This window comes from Mytilus californianus, unplaced genomic scaffold, assembly GCF_021869535.1.
Source record: "Mytilus californianus isolate M0D057914Y unplaced genomic scaffold, xbMytCali1.0.p SCAF_4, whole genome shotgun sequence".
Lineage (NCBI taxonomy): Eukaryota > Metazoa > Mollusca > Bivalvia > Mytilida > Mytilidae > Mytilus > Mytilus californianus.
Window position 1 is genome coordinate 78,878,278 of NW_026262690.1, and position 19,711 is coordinate 78,897,988.

The 19,711-nt window shown below is 31.4% G+C and overlaps 1 protein-coding gene across 3 annotated transcripts in view; it reads right to left on the minus strand.

Moving 5' to 3' along the window:
• Positions 1 to 6,592: 6,592 nt before the first annotated feature.
• The window catches only part of LOC127738589 (hypoxia-inducible factor 1-alpha-like), a 59,468-nt gene continuing 46,349 nt past the window's right edge, over positions 6,593 to 19,711 (minus strand). The window contains exons 10-15 of one of the 3 annotated variants that reach the window (XM_052249908.1): positions 19,024 to 19,160; positions 18,128 to 18,244; positions 16,088 to 16,197; positions 15,404 to 15,645; positions 13,719 to 13,822; positions 6,593 to 11,586 (exon numbers count right to left, since the gene is read on the minus strand). In XM_052249908.1, the coding sequence (XP_052105868.1) occupies positions 11,470 to 11,586; positions 13,719 to 13,822; positions 15,404 to 15,645; positions 16,088 to 16,197; positions 18,128 to 18,244; positions 19,024 to 19,160 (827 nt within the window). In that variant the 3' untranslated portion in view covers positions 6,593 to 11,469. Of the gene's footprint in view, positions 11,587 to 13,718; positions 13,823 to 15,403; positions 15,646 to 16,087; positions 16,198 to 18,127; positions 18,245 to 19,023; positions 19,164 to 19,711 lie in introns of all 3 variants that reach the window. The other 2 variants (XM_052249907.1, XM_052249906.1) reach the window with 2 other exon arrangements.

A 19,711-nucleotide genomic window follows, 5' to 3' on the forward strand; every position in this document is an offset into this window, starting at 1 on the left:
TGGGAAATGCATATTGTAATTTTTTTTGAGAGAGTTCCAATTGTACTGCGTTAATTCATCAGTCAGATATTATTGTATAAAAATTATTTATAATTCTTCGAACTTTTCTTCGTGTAGATTATCGTGATAAAATGACCAGCAAATCTTAGAGCTCTGAGCAAATCTTATGTTTTTTTGTACACAAAAGTTTGCAACTAAAAATGCTAAAAAAGTTTTCCGTCGGGGGGGGGGGGCTCCCCCCCCCCCTGAACCCCCTACCAGGGCTCTTCCATGGACCCTGCCGCAATTTGTGCCTACAGGTTATTGGAAAGCTAGCTACGCCCCTGGCAGCATGTTTTAAAGTGACGGGAACCTTTTTTAACATGCAACAAGGATTAACATCCTCAGACTGCTAGTATATCTAGTTTACAATGTTTTTTTTTCGAAAAATAATTAAAGTAAGACAAAATTCAATTTGCACGTATCTTTCAAATAACAAAATTCTACTTAAACAGATGCTTAAAAGATATTATATAATTGTGGTTAAAAAAAATATTGAATCAGCATGGCTTTTGAAGACGTCAATTTGCTACTGAACGTAAAGCAAACAATCAATCAATCAATCAATCAATCAATCAATCAATCAATCAATCAATCAATCAATCAATCAATCAATCAATCAATCAATCAATCAATCAATCAATCGATCGATCGATCAATCGATCGATCGATCAATCGATCGATCGATCAACCAATCAATCAATCAATTGACGAAGATGAATTATTTGTACCTTAAAAGGGTTAGAAGACCTACTTTTCGAGTGTTTTCTACTCATCAGTTATCCAACTGCTTGGTACAATGACACAAACGAGACAAGAGCAATTTATTGGCTGCAAGTTTAAAATTTAAGTTCAACTTATATAATGACAATGATAATGGATAATGCAAAATTATTTCTGTTCGGCGTTTTTACACGTACACCTCAGTGATATACTACACACAATACAACTTGCATTAGATAAAAACTCGAATTAGGAAGGGCAATGCAAATTGAAAGAAACTTTTTTAATATCCAATTAAAAAAAAAAATTCCAGTTAAATTTCAACTTTTATCTTCGATTTCAAATAAGATTTTACTTTGCACGCCACATTACATATGGATCACGTTTCATATTCTATGATATCAATCAGCACATCTCTGAACGGATTAAGCGTAAAACGTCGTTAATAATTCAAGAAAATTACGGCTTTGCAATTCCAAAATTGATTTAAATGGAGGAAGCTTGAGGTAAATTTTGTACTAAACAAGAATATATCGAGAGATTTTACAATTATTCAAGATATTTGATTCATTGTCTGAAAGTCGGCATTCCTATGGAAACCTGTTGTGTTACTCTTCTAGTCGACTTGTTGCTTTATTCCTGCAAGAGTGACATTTATACAGGGGGTTTCGGAAGAATGATGATAAAAAAGGTAATATTTTTTAAACGTTACATTCTTTACAGATGATGCTCTCTCGTTGATTTTGATGACTATTTTGATTGCATCTATCACATTATGCATGAAAAAGATATCACAGACACAGTATTGTTGCTGCATACCATGACCTACACCTAGAAATTGACGTTGAGGGTTGGTTTAGAATTAATCTTTATGACCATACCATGACCTACACCTAGAAATTGACTTTGAGGGTTGGTTTAGAATTAATCTTTATGACCAAAGGGATGACCTCTGTTTCCTGTTGTGTACTAATATTTTTTTTATAGAAACAAAACTCTAGCAGGAGTATATCTCTCCAAGTTGTGATATGCCAGGGCTTTGTGTTTGCTGCATGCAAGAAAGATATTGGACAATGGATTATTACTTGTAAAGTTGATGCATCTTATCGTAAGTTTTACTGATACACACTGTTAAGCAGTATCTGTCACAGATGACTTAGGATATCTTTGGTATGTCATATATTTCTCACATCGGCCTGTCTATACCTTTATTATCACTGAATTGTTGTATGACATGGACAATAGAGTGGCACTAGTAGAGAATGATTTGCCTATCATTCTTAAGTACCAGAGTTCACATGGGTTTTGGAGGGATACATCACTAGTTATATGTGAGGTGTATTGTATACTGTTGGGTTTTTTTTTATTTACATGCCTGCCAACTTTTCAAAACCTCCATGGGGGACTTAAAGCCCAAGAGGACCTAGTGCATGTTTTATACATGCCTAAAGTATATTCAATAAGATATATACAATCATTTTTAGGAGTATATATGTACTTAAATGCCATTAAACTCATTTGAATAACTATTTTGAGGTATTAATTTCATATGATAGAGGATTTGAATAGTCAGGCCAACCCCTCCCATGGGGGGATATCCCCCATAAATGGAGATAGTTGGGAGGTCTGTATTTATCTTTTCTCTTTGATATTGATTTGTTGGCCTTGTTTGACTTGTGAGTTTTGATTGCTCCTTGGTATCTTCTTATTTATTTGTTAAAAGCTTAAATCACTTAAAGCAACAATATTATCAAGGTAAAATAGATGTTTTTAATTTTTTTTTATTAACAAAGGGTAACTTGCTCCTAGGTCGAACATTTCAAAAAGATTTCCCCCTCAAGACTAGATATATGCAATTAATAACATTGTGTTTTTAAAGAAGAATCTTAATCTGCTCTTTACCATTTATTGTCAGCATATAACAAGATGAAACAGTCATTTTTTTTCATTTCTTCTGAAAAATCCTTATTTTCAATATGGTTTTAGGCTGCTTTGATGCTTTCGATTCTGAAATTTAATTTCCAACGACAGGTAGCAACAAGGTCCTAACTTCAAATGATTTTCTTCCAGTGACAAAGGATTATTGTTTAAGTTAATTAAATACATTAATTTAGTATATATCATGTTTGAGATGGTTTTTATTTTCAAAATAAAAATAGATGTGGTATGATTATAGATGAGACAACTGTTCACAAGAAACCAAATGACATGGATGTAAGCAAGTTTGTCATTTAGACATGTTATTCTGGGGTGTCTAACTCAAGGGCAAATTTGTCTGTTTTTAAGTTCAATCCATTATTTGATTATTTCAAAATAGATTCAATTGTATCTGGGATAGTCATTTATTGACTTCCGATGGAAATGTCTGTGGAATTACAAACATGTCAATGAATTTAATGCTCAAATGAAGGTACAAAGTGCGGCACAAAGTAAAAGGTGTCCAGCTTAATGGCAAATTACCCTAATATAGATGGTTCATAAATGATATGAATATGAATGAATAAAAGGAAATATTGCATATATGTCTATGTGAAGGCAATCCAGAACCCTAAGACATCTTCACTAGTACATGGCTGTCTATACTTTATGTCAAGCTGTAAATCACTCCCATGCATGACAAGTTGCGAATTAACATAACAGAGACAAAGATCTACCATCTTCACCAATTTTTTTAAAGGACAAAAACACTTAGAAACAAGAATATGTGTGTTAGGACACCATGCCCTGTTTGTACTATCTTTTTCCATGTTCAGTGAACCTTGAAATCTAGGTCAAAACCCTAATTTTTCATACATATTAAACAGTTCACTTCATAATGAACATGTGAACAGAGTTTCAAGTTGATGTGACCAAAGACTACCCTAAAGTAAAACTTAACCCTCTAAAGGATGGATAGACTAATGGAAACGTCCACGTCCACTCTGTGTTTTTGTTAGATGTATTTCTATTTGTATCCATCTGATGAGTTAAGCCTTTTTCAATTGATTTTTGCAGTTTGTTCTTATGTTGAACTATTACACCACTGTCCCAGGTTAGGGGAGGGTTGAGCGTTTAACCCCGCCACATTCTTTATGTGCCTGTCCCAAGTCAGGAGCCTGTACTTCAGTGGTTGTCGTTGGTTCATGTCTGTCATATTTGTTTTTCGTAAATTGATTTGTTATAAATTAGGCCGATGGTTTTCTCAATTGAACTGTTTCATATTTTTCATGTCAGGGCCTTTTATAGCCGACCATACGGTATGGGTTTTTCTCATTGTTGAAGGCCGTACTGTTGCCTATAATTGCTTACATCCACTTCATTTGAACTTTGGTGGATAGTTGTCTCATTGGCAATTATACCACATCTCCTTATTTTTATATTAATGAACAGTTGGACAGATCAGAAAACATAATGCACCTCTTCTTTTGTAGGCAGGGCATAAAACATAAACAATTCACTGAAAGGTTCCAGACTTGGAACAAGGACATTAAGATGAGACATGTTTAAACTTGTGCTATGATACAATTAAATTTTAAGGAAGTTTGGTATCAATACCCTTAGTGGCTAATTTGAAGCAGGAACATATATATATATTGACGGGACTTGACACTACCTAATTGTAGCCAATTTTATCGTTGGGTCATAGTTAATAAAGATACGATACAGAAACGGACATGTGTTAAAAACATACTCACTATTACTGTAAATTCAGAAATTATTGCGAGGTTTTTATTAATGCGAATAATGCGACTGTGTGAGTATCGCAATAATAAGAACTTGCATTCTGATATCTGATGCATATATCTGTATGCACCTATTCCTGAAATCGCAATAATTAATCTCGCATTTATGTCCATTCTTCAAAAATCGCAATAATAAATGCACGCAATAATTTCTGAATTTACAGTATCCTAATAATTTCTGATATTATCAATAAAATGTCATTCAAACATAGTTTTAAAGTGATGGCAGTGTATCAAACTTGTTATCTGTCACTTCAAATTTGTTATAATCGAATTCATTTCATCACAGAATGGTACAGAATGCAAACAGGATAATAAAAAAATGGCCCGATTGCTTTCCCAAATTCTCACACCATTTTAAAGCACTTAACATCAAATAAATCACACTTGTTTTGGTCATTTAATATGACAAATAAATGGAGAATGTGTCCCCATGGACACAGATGATGCCCCCGCTTGCATACAACATTATAAAGGGACATAACTCAAGAACGATAAAAGTGAAGCTACCCAAATTTGTACTTGATCTGAGTTTTGTGGTAATAAGTATTGTGTATAGGTCTCATAATGTTTGGTTGGGACAAACTTAAGTTAGAGAACAGAAACTAAAAATTTTGTAATTTTTCCATTTATTAAGGGGCATTACTCTAGAACAGTTAAAGTGACTCCACCAAAATTCAAACTTGATCTGTGTTTTGTGGTAAAAAGCATTGTGCATAAGTTTCATAACATTTGGTTGAGGCAAACTTAAGTTAGAGAACAGAAACTAAAAATGTTTGTAATTTTTCCATTTATAAAGGGGCAACTCTAGAACGGTTAAAGTGACACCACCAAAATTCAAACTTGATTTGTGTTTTGTGGTAATAAACATTGTGTATAAGTTTCATAACATTTGGTTGAGGCAAACTTAAGTTAGAGAACAGAAACTAAAAATTTTGCAATTTTTCCATTTATAAAGGGCATAACTCTAGAACGGTTAAAGTGACGCCACCAAAATTCAAATTTGATATGTGTTTTGTGGTAATAAGCATTGTGTATAAGTTTCATAACATTTGGTTGAGGCAAACTTAAGTTAGAGAACAGAAACTAAAAATTTTGTAATTTTTCCATTTATAAAGGGGCATAACTCTAGAACGGTTAAAGTGACGCTACCAAAATTCAAACTTGATTTGTGTTTTGTTGTAATAATCATTCTGCATAATTTTCATAACATTTGGTTGAGGCAAACTTAAGTTAGAGAACAGAAACTAAAATTTTGTAATTTTTCCATTTATAAAGGGGCATAACTCTAGAACGGTTAAAGTGACGCTACCAAAATTCAAACTTGATTTGTGTTTTGTTGTAATAATCATTGTGCATAAGTTTCATAACATTTGGTTGAGGCAAACTAAAGTTAGAGAACAGAAACTAAAATTTTTGTAATTTTTCCATTTATAAAGGGGCATAACTCTAGAACGGTTAAAGTGACACCACCAAAATGCAAACTTGATCTGTGTTTTGTGGTAATTATCATTGTGCATAAGTTTCATAACATTTGGTTGAGGCAAACTTAAGTTAGAGAACAGAAACTAAAATTTTTGTAATTTTTCCATTTATAAAGGGGCATAACTCTAGAATGGTTAAAGTGACGCCACCAAAATTGAAACTTAATATGCGTTTTGTGGTAATAAGCATTGTGTATAAGTTTCATAACATTTGGTTGAGGCACACTCAAGTAAGAGAACGGAAACCAATTTTGGGACGTACATATGTACGTACAGACAGACAAGGGTAAAACTTAATGCCCCCTCCATTAGGCAGGGGCATAAATATATCTACTTTATGATAAAACTTGTATCTATTTACGATTAGAATTATGTGGTTAATTTTTTGGGCAGTTCCGATAGTTTTCAGTCAGACGCTACCAAAATCAATAAATCTCGTGAAGTCTTGTGGAGTCCGAGATTTTATCAATTTTATACTGAAAAGCTTATCAGATTCATTTCCCGTTAGATATACTGTTCCCAGTTTAAAGCTAACACATGAGATGATTAAGATTGTAAGTATTACTTGACAGCAGTAGTTTAAATGGCCATTTTGCCTTGGTGAGGAAACAAAAACAAATGATATCTGGCCATAAAATTTTATTGATAAAGCCATAAATATACAGACAAAACATTAAAATATGATCCAAAAAATGGAGAATGGCCAGCATACAATGAATAGCAAGAGTTACATTGCTGCTATCTATTGTTCATGTGAATTTTTTGTAAATGAATTTTGTATGATTGATAAGGTGCTGAAACAAACAAACAAACAAACAAAAAAACAAAACAAAACATAAATTATACTAAAAATTCTTCTTACAATGGCAAATGTCATAATCTTAACTTTAACTAAACAAAGAAATTTTCTTTAAAAAACAATAAGTCAAAAAAAAAGTAAAAAAGAAGGTATTACTAACAATACTGGCATCTTAAATATGCTAAATGTGCTGAGTTTGGCTATATAATGACAAACATGATTGACAGTTGCTTAATGCCTAATGTCCAGTGGCAAATATTTCAAGAATATCCAGGACAAATTAACATGTATTAATCTGTGACTAAAAATGATAATAAATGTAACTAATCTTTATTAAGTTAGGTGATTAACTGTATTGAGAAATGATTTCAATTTCCCTTTGCGCAGAGTTTCAATGAATAATAAAGTTGACAATTCTTACAGTGATTTAAACAAACAATATTCTATCTAATTCTATTTTGTTTCGTACTGATTTAGATCAAGTTCAAACTCTAAAAATTCTAATTCTTGCTGTAGCTGATCATAAGTTTTGAAGATATAAATTAATTATCAATATATTTTGTTATTTCATGTCTGAAAATCATTTGCCTAAATTACATCACACAAACTGTAATCTGAAAATTAAAAAAAAAAGAAATGTTAATATTCTAATTTGGTAAAAAGGTAAAATCCTAATTAGCTGCCTAACTGTAGCTTTTATGATCCATATGATATTTTTTGACAATTTGCAGACCATAGTCCTCAAATTGTCAAAAAATATCAAAAGGACCGTAAGAGCTACGGCTCTGCAGCTAAGTTCTAATATGACTGATTAGTTGTGAAACCTATTTACTGACGCTAAATTGAGCTTTAATGAAATGAAAAAATTCTGGAAAAAAAAATCAATTCTACATCCTGATCTTTCTAAAATAACTAGTATTTTTTTTTTATACAAATCTAGAATTTTCTCAATTTGTAATTGTACATGAAATAGATGTGATGATATGTGTAAAATCTCTATACATTCCATTTTTGCATAGTTGTTTTGAAAAACAATTTTCAACAGCTTTATATTTGTTTAATATTTAGCATTATAAGCAAGGCTCTTAACACACATTAACAAATGGAATGTGGCCTTATAAAGGGACTGACCAAGAAATTCTGCTCTGCAATAATAAGAAACAGGATTTATATGAGTAGGGATCTCTCTAGAAATGGGCTTTGTAAGAGCTGCTTAAACAAGAGGCTCTCAAGAGCCTGAATTGCTCACCTGTATTTCAGAGGAGAAGATTTTTAAATGTTAGCAAACTTGATGAACAAATTGTGTAAAATTGTCTTTAAAGGGCAATAACTCCTTAAGGGGTCAATTGACAATTTTGGTCATATTAACTTTTTTGTAGATCTTACTTTGCTGAACATTACTGCTGCTTACAGTTTATATATATCTATAATAATATTCAAAATGATAACAAAAAACTGCAAAATTTTGTTAAAACTACCAATTCGGTGGCAGCAACCCAACAATGGGTTGTTCGATTCGTCTGAAAATTTCAGAGCTGATAGATCTTGACCAATTGAACAATTTGACCCCTGTCAGATTTGCTCTAAAAGCTTTAGTTTTTGAGATATAAGCCAAAAACTGCATTTGACCCCTATGTTCTATTTTTAGCCATGGCGGCCATGTTTGTCGATGGATCAAAACTTCGGATACAATTTATAAACTAGATACCCTAAGGAACATTTATTTAAAGTTTGAAGGTATTTGGCCCTACAGTTTCAGAGGAGAAGATTTTTGAAATAGTTTACGACGACAGACGACGACAGACGCCAAGTGATGGCATAAGCTCACATGGGGACATTCGGGCCCTGGTGAGGTAAAAATGGAAAGAACTAAAATCAATTAAGGATGTATTCGGGTGAAACTAAAAAAAAATCTAGAATTTAAAATGGATACTATAAGTCAGAAGAGCATAAGTTAAGAAACAAAATAAACTCAAAATTGATAGGTTATGGCACTCCTTTTCAAGATATTTTGATTAAAACAAATGGCTGGAAAAGGCTGACTCAGACCTCACCTTATATTTAGCATTGACATTATTCTAAACGCAAAGAGTCCGAACATCTGACAAAAATTCCTAAAACTAACATGACTACATCCGTAAGTTATCAAATAATTTTACTTTTTTTAGTTGGGTTTAAATTCTGCTGCTAATTTTTTCTTCCTTTGTAACATTTAAAAAAGATTAATAAATGATGTATTTGTATTAAACATTAGAAAAATTCTTTTCATACATTATTTTCAAAAATTATAATTATGTACCAATAATTAACAATCTAATATAAACATCAACAATTTAAGGCAGATTGTACATGTAACCTGGAAAAATGTTTGAGATGTAATATAAAAAATGTCTTTCTATCGACTGACCTCTCAAAATGTAATGTAAAAATATTGTTGATTGAAAACAAAATACAACACAATATAAACTTATCACAATACTTAACAATATCTGTACAAAAACAATACTAAAATATCTGAAATGTTCAAATGCTTCATGCTACCATTAAAAAATATATTTGTTTTTCATTTAAAAAAGCACTGGAAAAGTAACTTTTTAACAAGGATCCAGTAACTTATATCTGATGTAAGGAAAAGACAACTCTTTTTCCTTTGATGTAAAAATTTTGAAACCAATCAGCTTGAAATCATCTCATATAAGAAACATATACATGTGTACATGATATATCCCGTCTTTAAAGCTACCAGCCCAAAGCTACAATGTTATGTTACTATTTTTTGGATTTTTTTAGTTTTTGTTCTTAAATCTGCCATCATGATTTTTCTCTCTACATGATAAAAGTGTAAATATATATAAGGACATTTCAAAATGAAACAGATGACCCCTAAAAAAAACAGCAAACCTTTTAATCAAAAATTTTATGAGTAAAAATGAATATAAGTCATTAAAAAAGTATTAGGACTGAAGATTGATTCTAATCGTAAGATATTTTTTTGTAAAAAGAGTTTCAGGAGGCAGCTTATAAAGTAAAATTCTGACTTTGGTATTATTAAAATCTATTCATCAAATATTTAAAACAGAAATAAGCTGATTCAATACATTGTCTTTATTTCTAAATAACTGATCTTATTATACTGACATTTAACACTTAAGATCCAATATGGTTCAAAGATTATTTTCACAAAAAATATACTTGTAAGCCATGAAAATTTCAGTGTAACAATCTACTTCAGTCGCAAGCTTTTCTTCTAAAAGAAAGCCACAAATAGATTTAGGTATGACATATTCCACCCTGATAAATATATTTGACTGATCTAAAAAATACAAGAAACGTCAGACAATAAATATTTACAGTATCAGAGTGAAAAAATATGTGTTTATTTATTTATTCATATTTTATGTAACTTTTAAAAAAAATCTTTTAGAGAAGCATGCCTTCTTTTATAAGCAAGCTATGCTAATGATTTGAAATGAAAAAATAATATGCTCAATGAATAAAAAGATGACTTGCATTAACAAGATGAAAATGGCACAATATATTTTTTTGTTTTTTTTTTCTACTTTTTCTATTTTTTTTGCTCTTTTTTTTTTGTTTCAAGTTTTTTGTATATCTTAATCTTTTTAATTGTTTTTTTTTTTCCATAAATTATTCTATATACATGTATATTTACATTTTTAAAATGACGGCCAATTTTCAAACTAGTTTAATGAGAAGCAAACAGGCATTAAAAAAACTGCAATAAATTATAATGGGCAAAACAGATGAAAAGAAACAAGAAAACAAACTTTTGAAATACTAAAAACTTCTGACAATTGCCAGAATGAGTAAAAACATGATAATCTATTCAAATAAAATATCTCAAACAATGTATTCTAGCTCTAGTGTCAAATTTATTTAGTTATACAAATCAAATATTGATACAAAAATTCAACAAATTCAACAAATGTGACCGAAGAGCCATGGAAAAACATCACAGCAAATATAACAAACAAAATATTTCTTCAGTGCCCCCATACTTTTTTCTCAGTGTTTCTTGAAAATTTTTAATCTCCTCTTGTGATGTTATGAAAAGTAAATTATGATGCATACTTGATTTGACAGCCTATGATTTTAAATAAATGCTCTGCACAACAGGGGTTCAAATAAACCATTATTTGTGAAAACTTTTCTGGTTTTTTTTTTTTTGCATGGGCCACAAGAATAGAAATAAAAGAAACACACCTCCAAGAATTGAAATGTAAATAAAGGCTAGTTCATAACTATCTATTTGTCAAATGTCAGTTCAACATCATTGTTCTTATCACTGTACCCTGTTTCCATGGCTTTGATCATCTCTTATTTACATAAAAGCGAAATTTCCTATTCATCACAGCTTTATAATTTCCATCAAACATCTTGTCTGCACTTTATCATTTTCTTTTTAGGTTCTGATCATAATTGCACGTGAGTCCTAAACTTATGTTACACCTACCATAACTACTAAGCAAATTCCGAAAGTATGATGATGAAATATGGCAATGCCCTATTATGTCATCATACGTTGTCATACAGTATATATGTCATCATACAATATATGTCGTCATACAATATACAATATATGTCATCTTACAATATAATATAAGATATATGTCATCAAAGAGTTACTACACATGGAATATATAGATGACTACACACAGTACCAAGCTTTCATTTGAGTCATTTTTTACATTGAGACGTCTGGAGTCATCATCTTGAGAGTATACCAGAGGTCCTTTCCTGGGAGAATGGTCCGCTGTGGCTGTGATATGTTTGTAGCTGCTCTTGGCTGGGCTATGGACACCTGATAAAAAAAATATAAGTATTATAGACACCAGTGAACAAAATCATGGTAAATCTTCAACACGATAGGATCCTTAAAGTGGGCAACTTGTGTATGCAGAGCTGTTACAATAAAATGCAGAAATTGTAAAGACTCTACGCACAAAATCACGTCTAAAATGTCATATTCATTATTGCAGCAATTGCTAAAGGCTTGTTATTATAAGAGTCTTTACAAAAAAATAAGTGGGATTCATTTTTTCTTTAATATAGAAGGAAGTCCGATTTGAAATCAAAATTAGTTACAACAACTGAAATTAAATTTAAATTTTTCACAGTTTCATTAGGTCACACTGTCAAATATAAAATTAGTTGTCTCGTTGGCAATCATACCACATTCTTTTAGTTTTATATTACATTGACATTTTGAACTTGGTATATTTAACTAAATATCAAACTTAAATATTTTGAATATTACCATTAGCCTAGGCCAAAACAATAATGGAATCACATCTTAACATTTTTGATAATGACATTTAGTTGCAATATATCTTTTGAATGTTGCATTATATAATATATTAAAAACAAAAAAAGCTGAGATACTTTTGGTAACTTGTTCTTAAATGTATAATATCTGAAGCACAAATGTAATGCAAAATTTAAAGATTGATAATCAATGGATTAATATAATGTCAACATCTTTAAAATTAATCAGAGTACTTAAAGTTATTTAAACTTGTTTTCCTTTTTTAACAATTTTTTCCTTTCCTAATGGAGGTAAATTAAAATATATAGAAATAAATGTGGATAGTGCCCACATGTGGACACAGATGATGCCCCCGCTTGCATATCATATAGTTATAAAGGGACATAACTGAAGAACAATAAAAGTGACACTACCCAAATTTGAACTTGATCTGAGTTTTGTGGTAATAAGCATTGTGTGTAAGTCTCATAACATTTGGTTGAGGCTAACTTAAGTAGAGAACAGAAACTAAAAATTCAGCAATTTTTCTATTTGTAAACACGCATAACTCTAGAACGGTTGTGTGTAAGTTTTATAACATTTGGTTGAGACAAACTAAAAAATTCAGCAATTTTTATATTTATAAAGGGACATAACTCAAGAATGGTAAAAGTGTCGCCACCAAATTTCGTACTTAATCTGTATTATGTAGTAATAAGCATTGTGTATAAGTTTCATAACATTTGGTTGAGGCAAACTAAAGTTAGAAAAATGGAAACAAAAATTTGTACTTAATCTTAGTTTTGTGGTAATGTATATTGTGTATAGGTTTCATAATGTTTGGTTGGGGCAAACTTAAGTTACAGAATGGAAACTAAAAATTTTGCAATCTTTCGAATTATAAAGGGGCATAACTCAATAATGGTTAAAGTGACACTACCCAAATTCAACTTGATCTGTGTTTTATCACTGGAAGTCAAAATTAAACATTGCATAGTATAAAGCATTGATTGTAGTTGATTCAACTATAATGATGGACAAAGGAAGATAACTCCAAATTTAAAATTACTTGACATTTAGAAGAAAATAAATTTTTCATAACATTTGGTTGAGGCAAACTCAAGTTAGAGAACGGAAACCAATTTTGGGACGTACAGAAGGACAAGGGTAAAACTTAATGCCCCCCCCCGCTACGGCGGGGGCATAATAATTAACAAAATCACAGTTATTTTATATGGATTAAATAGGGGAAACTTAATTTTTCTTATTGCAGAAACATTAAACAATAGAATTTGTTAAAATTCAATGAGAATTGCCTTTCATAAATACTTCCGAAATATCAAATAAAAATAGGGGGTTACAGGCCTTATTTTCTTGAAAAATCCAAGAAATTGTCCTATCAAATTCAGTATAATTATCTGCCTTTGATTTTAAAAGGATTTTTTTTCTGAAAATTTTAAATACACTTAATTTTTTGATAGTTTAATCTTAAAATTTCAAGTTTTAGATGTGTCTGTTGTATATTGAATGATATTTGGTCAAATATTTTTAAACCAAAAGAGTATTTTTGCAACATGCCAAGAGGAGATGCTCAGAAAAAAGACACCTGATCTACCTTATGAAATTACATGTATAAAAATGTCTTGTATAGGAATGACATTAATGTAATGAAGGTATTTTTAATTTACCTTTGGAACTTTTGGTGATTTCAGATCTTTAGTTGTGTAACCATACTGCTTGTCCTCACCTGTCAACAAGAGATTGAGGAGTACACTGTCGAAACTGGACTTCGCTAAAAATATAATAAAATAACACAACATGAAATCTCTTTTAAATAAGGACAAAAACTATTGATGCACCAAAAAAATAAAGATGTCATTTTTAGATGGTGCTGCGCTTCATGAGACATATATGCCTGCAAATAAGATGACCCTCTGTTTTTCAGTATCTAAAACATGGGCCCAGACAGGCTCATAATGCAAAGGGTCAATAGTCAACTGTAAATCTGTTGAGTTAAATTGACACTTAACAAGTTTATAAACCCCACAACAAATATTATGGAAACTTAAATTAAAAAGGTCAATTGCAGAATCATTAAATCTTAATCTTCTGTTCACTTTTTGAGTCAAATTAATGTGTACTTAATCTTCTGTTCACGTTATGAGTCAAATTAATTTGTACTTAATCTTTGTTCACTTTTTGAGTCAAATTAATTTGTACTTAATCTTTTGTTCACTTTTTGAGTCAAATTAATTTGTACTTAATCTTCTGTTCACTTTTTGAGTCAAATTAATCTGTACTTAATCTTTTGTTCACTTTTTTTGGGCCAAATCAATTTGTAACTGAAATGTAAAACTTAAAATGTCTGAAATCCTGTAATAAAATTTCTGGATCTTTGCCTATTACTTGTTGTTGTTTGAGGTTGTTTGTACATTCAATTTTATTTTCGGAAGAGTCAATTGTTGGTGTGGTCTTTTGTGCTGTCCAATATTTTTGGTAATTTCTGTTATTTTTCTTTTATCTAAAATTTGTTATTGTAGTAATTAAACCATTTTTAAAGGTGTTTTGGCCACAGGCCTTCTTCAATTCTTTATTATCCTTGTCAACTTCATGGATGATGACATGTCACTTTCACAATCGTTAAGATGTCATTCATTTAGATCCCTGGTAATGTTATGATATCATGATAATTTGATGTCACAATAACATGATGCACAATATCTTTTTATGAATGAAAGTCAAAGCATATGAAATCAGATAATTCAAAGTTATTTCTTTTTTAATGTTGACCCCAAATGGCCTATTTGTATCTAGTCTTGGTATCCACTGTGCTTCAATATATCTTCTATAATTGGCAGATTTTTCATAAATTTGTAAAAGAACTTAAACTGTCATGTCCTCTTTACAATGGTCCTTCTGATTTAAGTGTTCAGCTACTGCTAATTACAACAATAATGTAATTTATCGCACCGCAGGTAAATTATGACTTTGTGATTGGTTTAACGCCGTCACCTGGTGACCCCCTATGGATCCGTAGGGGGTTAGTAAATTTCATAGGGGGGTTCATGACATCATGTCTACTGTTAATGGTGACGTCATCTATTGGTGTTGTTGTATTTCATTGTTTACTTTTCTACAAAACGCAGCAAGAAAAGTCCTGCGTGCAATAAATTCGTTATACTGTCCACTACTGACCCCCTATGGACCATAGAGGGTGAGTAAAATCCATAGATTTGGACTTCGGCCTCGACCCCTATGGATTTTACTCACCCTCTTTAGATCCGTAGGGGGTCAGTAGCGTACCATATAACTTATAATGTTTTCCCAAATGGAATTTTGAAACAAGAATAAAATTTGTTAAACAAAAACTTGCCTTTTGGACTTGTCTGTGGTCCAGCTCCCCTTTTCAACATTTTTGCAGGTGGTCCTTTCTCAAGACTGCTCTTATCAAGGGGTCTCTTCATTGAAAGTATTTGTTTATCCTGTGGAATCTCTATACTGGATAGAGCATTTTGGGCTTCCAATAAGTCTCTAAGGCTATGAGAACATTCCTTCGGTTGTTCTGGGAAAATCTTCTCCTTCGGTATGAACACGGACTCTGTTCTTTCATAGAAACTGATTAAAGGAGAAATTTTAAATGTAAGTATTCAAAATTACTCTTACATTATTGTGAAGAAAGTCAAATAGGAAAAGTGGACCTTTAAATAGTAAAATTTATCAATCAGTGTATGTAAAATGTATAAATAGATAAAAAGGTTTGTAAAAGGTTTGAAAAAATACACAATGTGTGATATTATCATGTTGAAGAATGTGTGCAACTTAGGTTGAATTCTGTCAAGTCTTTTACAAGAAGTTGCAGATTAACAAAATATAATTCTGTCAATGCACACAATGATGACTCAAGACAACAGAAGTAATCCTGAAATGTGGATACACAATAAGAATTGGAATTTTGGTAATTTCTTTGCATGTACCCAAACAGTCACAATATTACACAAAAAAAAAACTCCAACTTATACAGTTTTTTTGCATATTTGCAACCACCATTCAAACTTACACAGGATTGAAATCTTTGTTCAGACCAAGTAACTCTTCACTTGTAGGCGGATAAAGTCGGAAGTCGTTTTCTGCATTCATTGATATATAGGGAGCTCTACTGCTCAAGTCCTGTGTAAATAAAAGAATTGTTATTCATCATTCACCAAAAACAAAAAAAAATTCTGTTGTTAAGGATGTTTCTTGCAGCTTTTCCTTAAAATTGTGTTACTCCTCTTGACTTTTCCTAGGTAACATATTAAACCTTTTAGCCAAACACCTTCTAAATTTGTCAATACATTAAAAAAACAAACCTTTTGAATACACTTTTAACTTTTGAATACACTTCTAACTCTGCATACACTTCTAACATGTCAAACTTTTTTATTCAGTTTTAACAAAACTTTTTCCAATTCCTGATATTTCTACTATGTTTTACAAAATTTTATTTCTTCTCGTATATTTCTAATAAAAATTCAAAATTATTGTTATCCCAGAAAAAATTATAGTTTTACAAATGATTGTATCTTAAAAAGCTGAACATATTTTTTTTAGGTGACTGTTTTTTTTTATTTGTATCAATTGTTATCATGTGTAGAAACATTGAAGAAAGTAATAAACTAGAGGCTCTAAAGAGCCTGTGTCGCTCACCTTGGTCTATGTGCATATTAAACAAAGGACACAGATGGATTCATGACAAAATTGTGTTTTGGTGATGGTGATGTGTTTGTAGATCTTACTTTACTGAACATTCTTGCTCCTTACTATTATCTCTATCTATAATGAACTTGGCCCGGTAGATACAGTGGAAAATACTTTGTAAAAATTTACAAAAATTTACAAAATTTATGAAAATTGTAAAAAATTGACTATAAAGGGCAATAACTCCTTAAGGGGTCAATTGACAAATTTGGTCATGTTGCCTTATTTGTAGATCTAACTTTGCTGTACATTATTGCTGTTTACAGTTTATCTCTATCTATAATAATATTCAAGATAATAACCAAAAGCTGCAAAATTTTCTTAAAATTACCAATTCAGGGGCAGCAACCCAACAATGTGTTGCCTGATTGGTCTGAAAATTTCAGGGCAGATAGATCTTGACCTAATGAACAATTTTACCCCCATGTCAGATTTGCTCTAAATGCTTTGGTTTCAGAGATATGAGCCAAAAACTGCATTTTACCCTATGTACTTTTTTTTAGCCATGTCGGCCATCTTGGTTCGCGGGCGGGGTCATCGGACAAATTTTTTAAACTAGATACCCTAATGATGATTGTGGACAAGTTTGGTTAAATTTGTCTTAGTAGTTTCAGAGGAGAAGATTTTTGTAAAAGATTACAAAAATTTACGAAAAATGGTTAAAAATTGACTATAAAGGGCAATAACTCATTAAGGGGTCAACTGACAATTTTGGTCAAGTTGACTTATTTGTAGATCTTACTTTGCTGAACATTATTGCTGTTTACAGTTTATCTCTATCTATAATAATATTCAAGATGATAACCAAAAACGGCAAAATTTCCTTAAAATTACCAATTCAGGGGCAGCAACCCAATAACAGGTTGTCCGATTCATCTGAAAATTTCAGGGCAGATAGATCTTGACCTAATAAACAATTTTACCCCACGTCAGATTTGCTCTAAATGCTTTGGTTTCAGAGATATAAGCCAAAATCTACATTTTACCCCTATGTTCTATTTTTAGCCATGGCGGCCATCTTGGTTGGTTGGCCGGGTCACCGGACACATTTTTTAAACTAGATACCCCAATGATGATTGTGGCCAAGTTTGGTCAAATTTGGCCCAGTAGTTTCAGAGGAGAAGATTTTTGTAAAAGTTTACGGACGACGGACGACGGACGACGGACGCAAAGTGATGAGAAAAGCTCACTTGACCTTTCAGGTCAGGTGAGCTAAAAATGAACTGCAATTATTCTTGTAAAAAAATGTTATATTGCCAAATTCAAATGGCTTTAGTTTTAATTGACATTTGTGAAATTTAAGTGTTGATATACACAATGTATTTTAAACTGTTCACAATAATAATATAATATTGCTTACCTCTAAAGTAGCATCATTGTTATTTGGTAGTGCATCAGTGAAGAATGTGTTCATGAAGTCCATGTCATTAGGATCGAAAGGTGCCAAATAATCCTCTGGTGTTGGAGGACTTGGCTGCTGAAATTGTGAAGATATTGAATATTCTCAAGTTTATAACTTCTAAGACTGTCCCGTAACAGGATTCTTCTTGTTTGTTGTTGATTTCATCCTTACATTCTAATTTAAGTAATAGCTGATTTTTTGGTATCAAAATCAAATTCAATTTTAAAATGTTTGGTATCGGTTGACCGAACATCAGTTTATCTTTAAAATGATTATTGAGACCAACTTGAATAACTGAATATTAGCATCATTAATAGAAATTGAAAAATTCTGCACTCACAATTCACTAAACATCAATTTAATACAATTGTTGATGACCATGTATCTAGCATGTAAAAACATAAAAAACATAATAAAAATCATCTTTAAACCACTATAATAGAAAAACAAAGGATACGGGGTATCCATCCATGACACAAAATCAGTACATGCACAGCAACAACAAAAAAACACACAAAAAGCAAAGGAATAGTGCTTTTATTGCTGTTCTTTATCTTAAAATCACAGGTGAGGCCTTCAACACGGAGCAAAAAAAAAATAATTTTGAGGATACATTAATTTTTCTTCAGCTATCTAAAAATCAATCTTATTGCATATTTGAAATTCAACAGGGACCAAAATGCAAAACATGGATGACTGGATATTGCTCCCTAAATTATAAATGACTGTAATTCCAATTCCTAATCTTAAATTGGTATTTAGGGATAAAACATAACTCTTTTTTGGATAGTTCTGTTTTTCATCAGATGTTAAACTGATCATTACATTTTCGAACTCTTAACTATATAACTTACTCCTGGTGAAGTAACTGGAGTTGTGCCAGTACTTATAGGTTTGTCTTGACCACGACAAGCCAGAAAGCTATCAGGCTCTTTCTTAAAGCTTGGAAAGAGATCTTCTGCTTTCTTGTATTTCTCATCTGTTGTTGATTCTTCTAAAAAAAAATTACAACATTCAAAGTAGGTTAAGTGGGTAATATGATTTAATAAACCAACAGAACAATATAATTTATTTTCTAAAAAGAAATATCTCTGACATTTAAATTCTAAAAAATATTTGTTATGGGTTCTGCAGAACCTTGTGTCTCGCCTATGATTGCTGCAGTCAGTGTAAAAGTGTAATGTTGATTTAAAAAGTGAGTCAATTTATGAGTAAATACAGAATGTTTACTGTTTTGATGAGAAAGAGGCTGATATTTTTCTATATCTATATACAGAAAAACCAGGTAATCTGTATATCATTCTATTTTTTTTTACTCCAAATTCCCCCCTCTCTCTGACAGTTTTACGCTTGGTTGTCCTAACAAAAGCTCTGCTCTCATATTGTGACCTCACTATAAAAATAAGAAGATGTGGTATAATTGCCAACAAGACAACTCTCCACAAAAGACCAAATAACACAGAAATTAACAACTATAGGTCACCGTATGGCCTTCAACAATGAGAAAAACCCATACCGCATAGTCAGTTGTAAAAGGCCCCG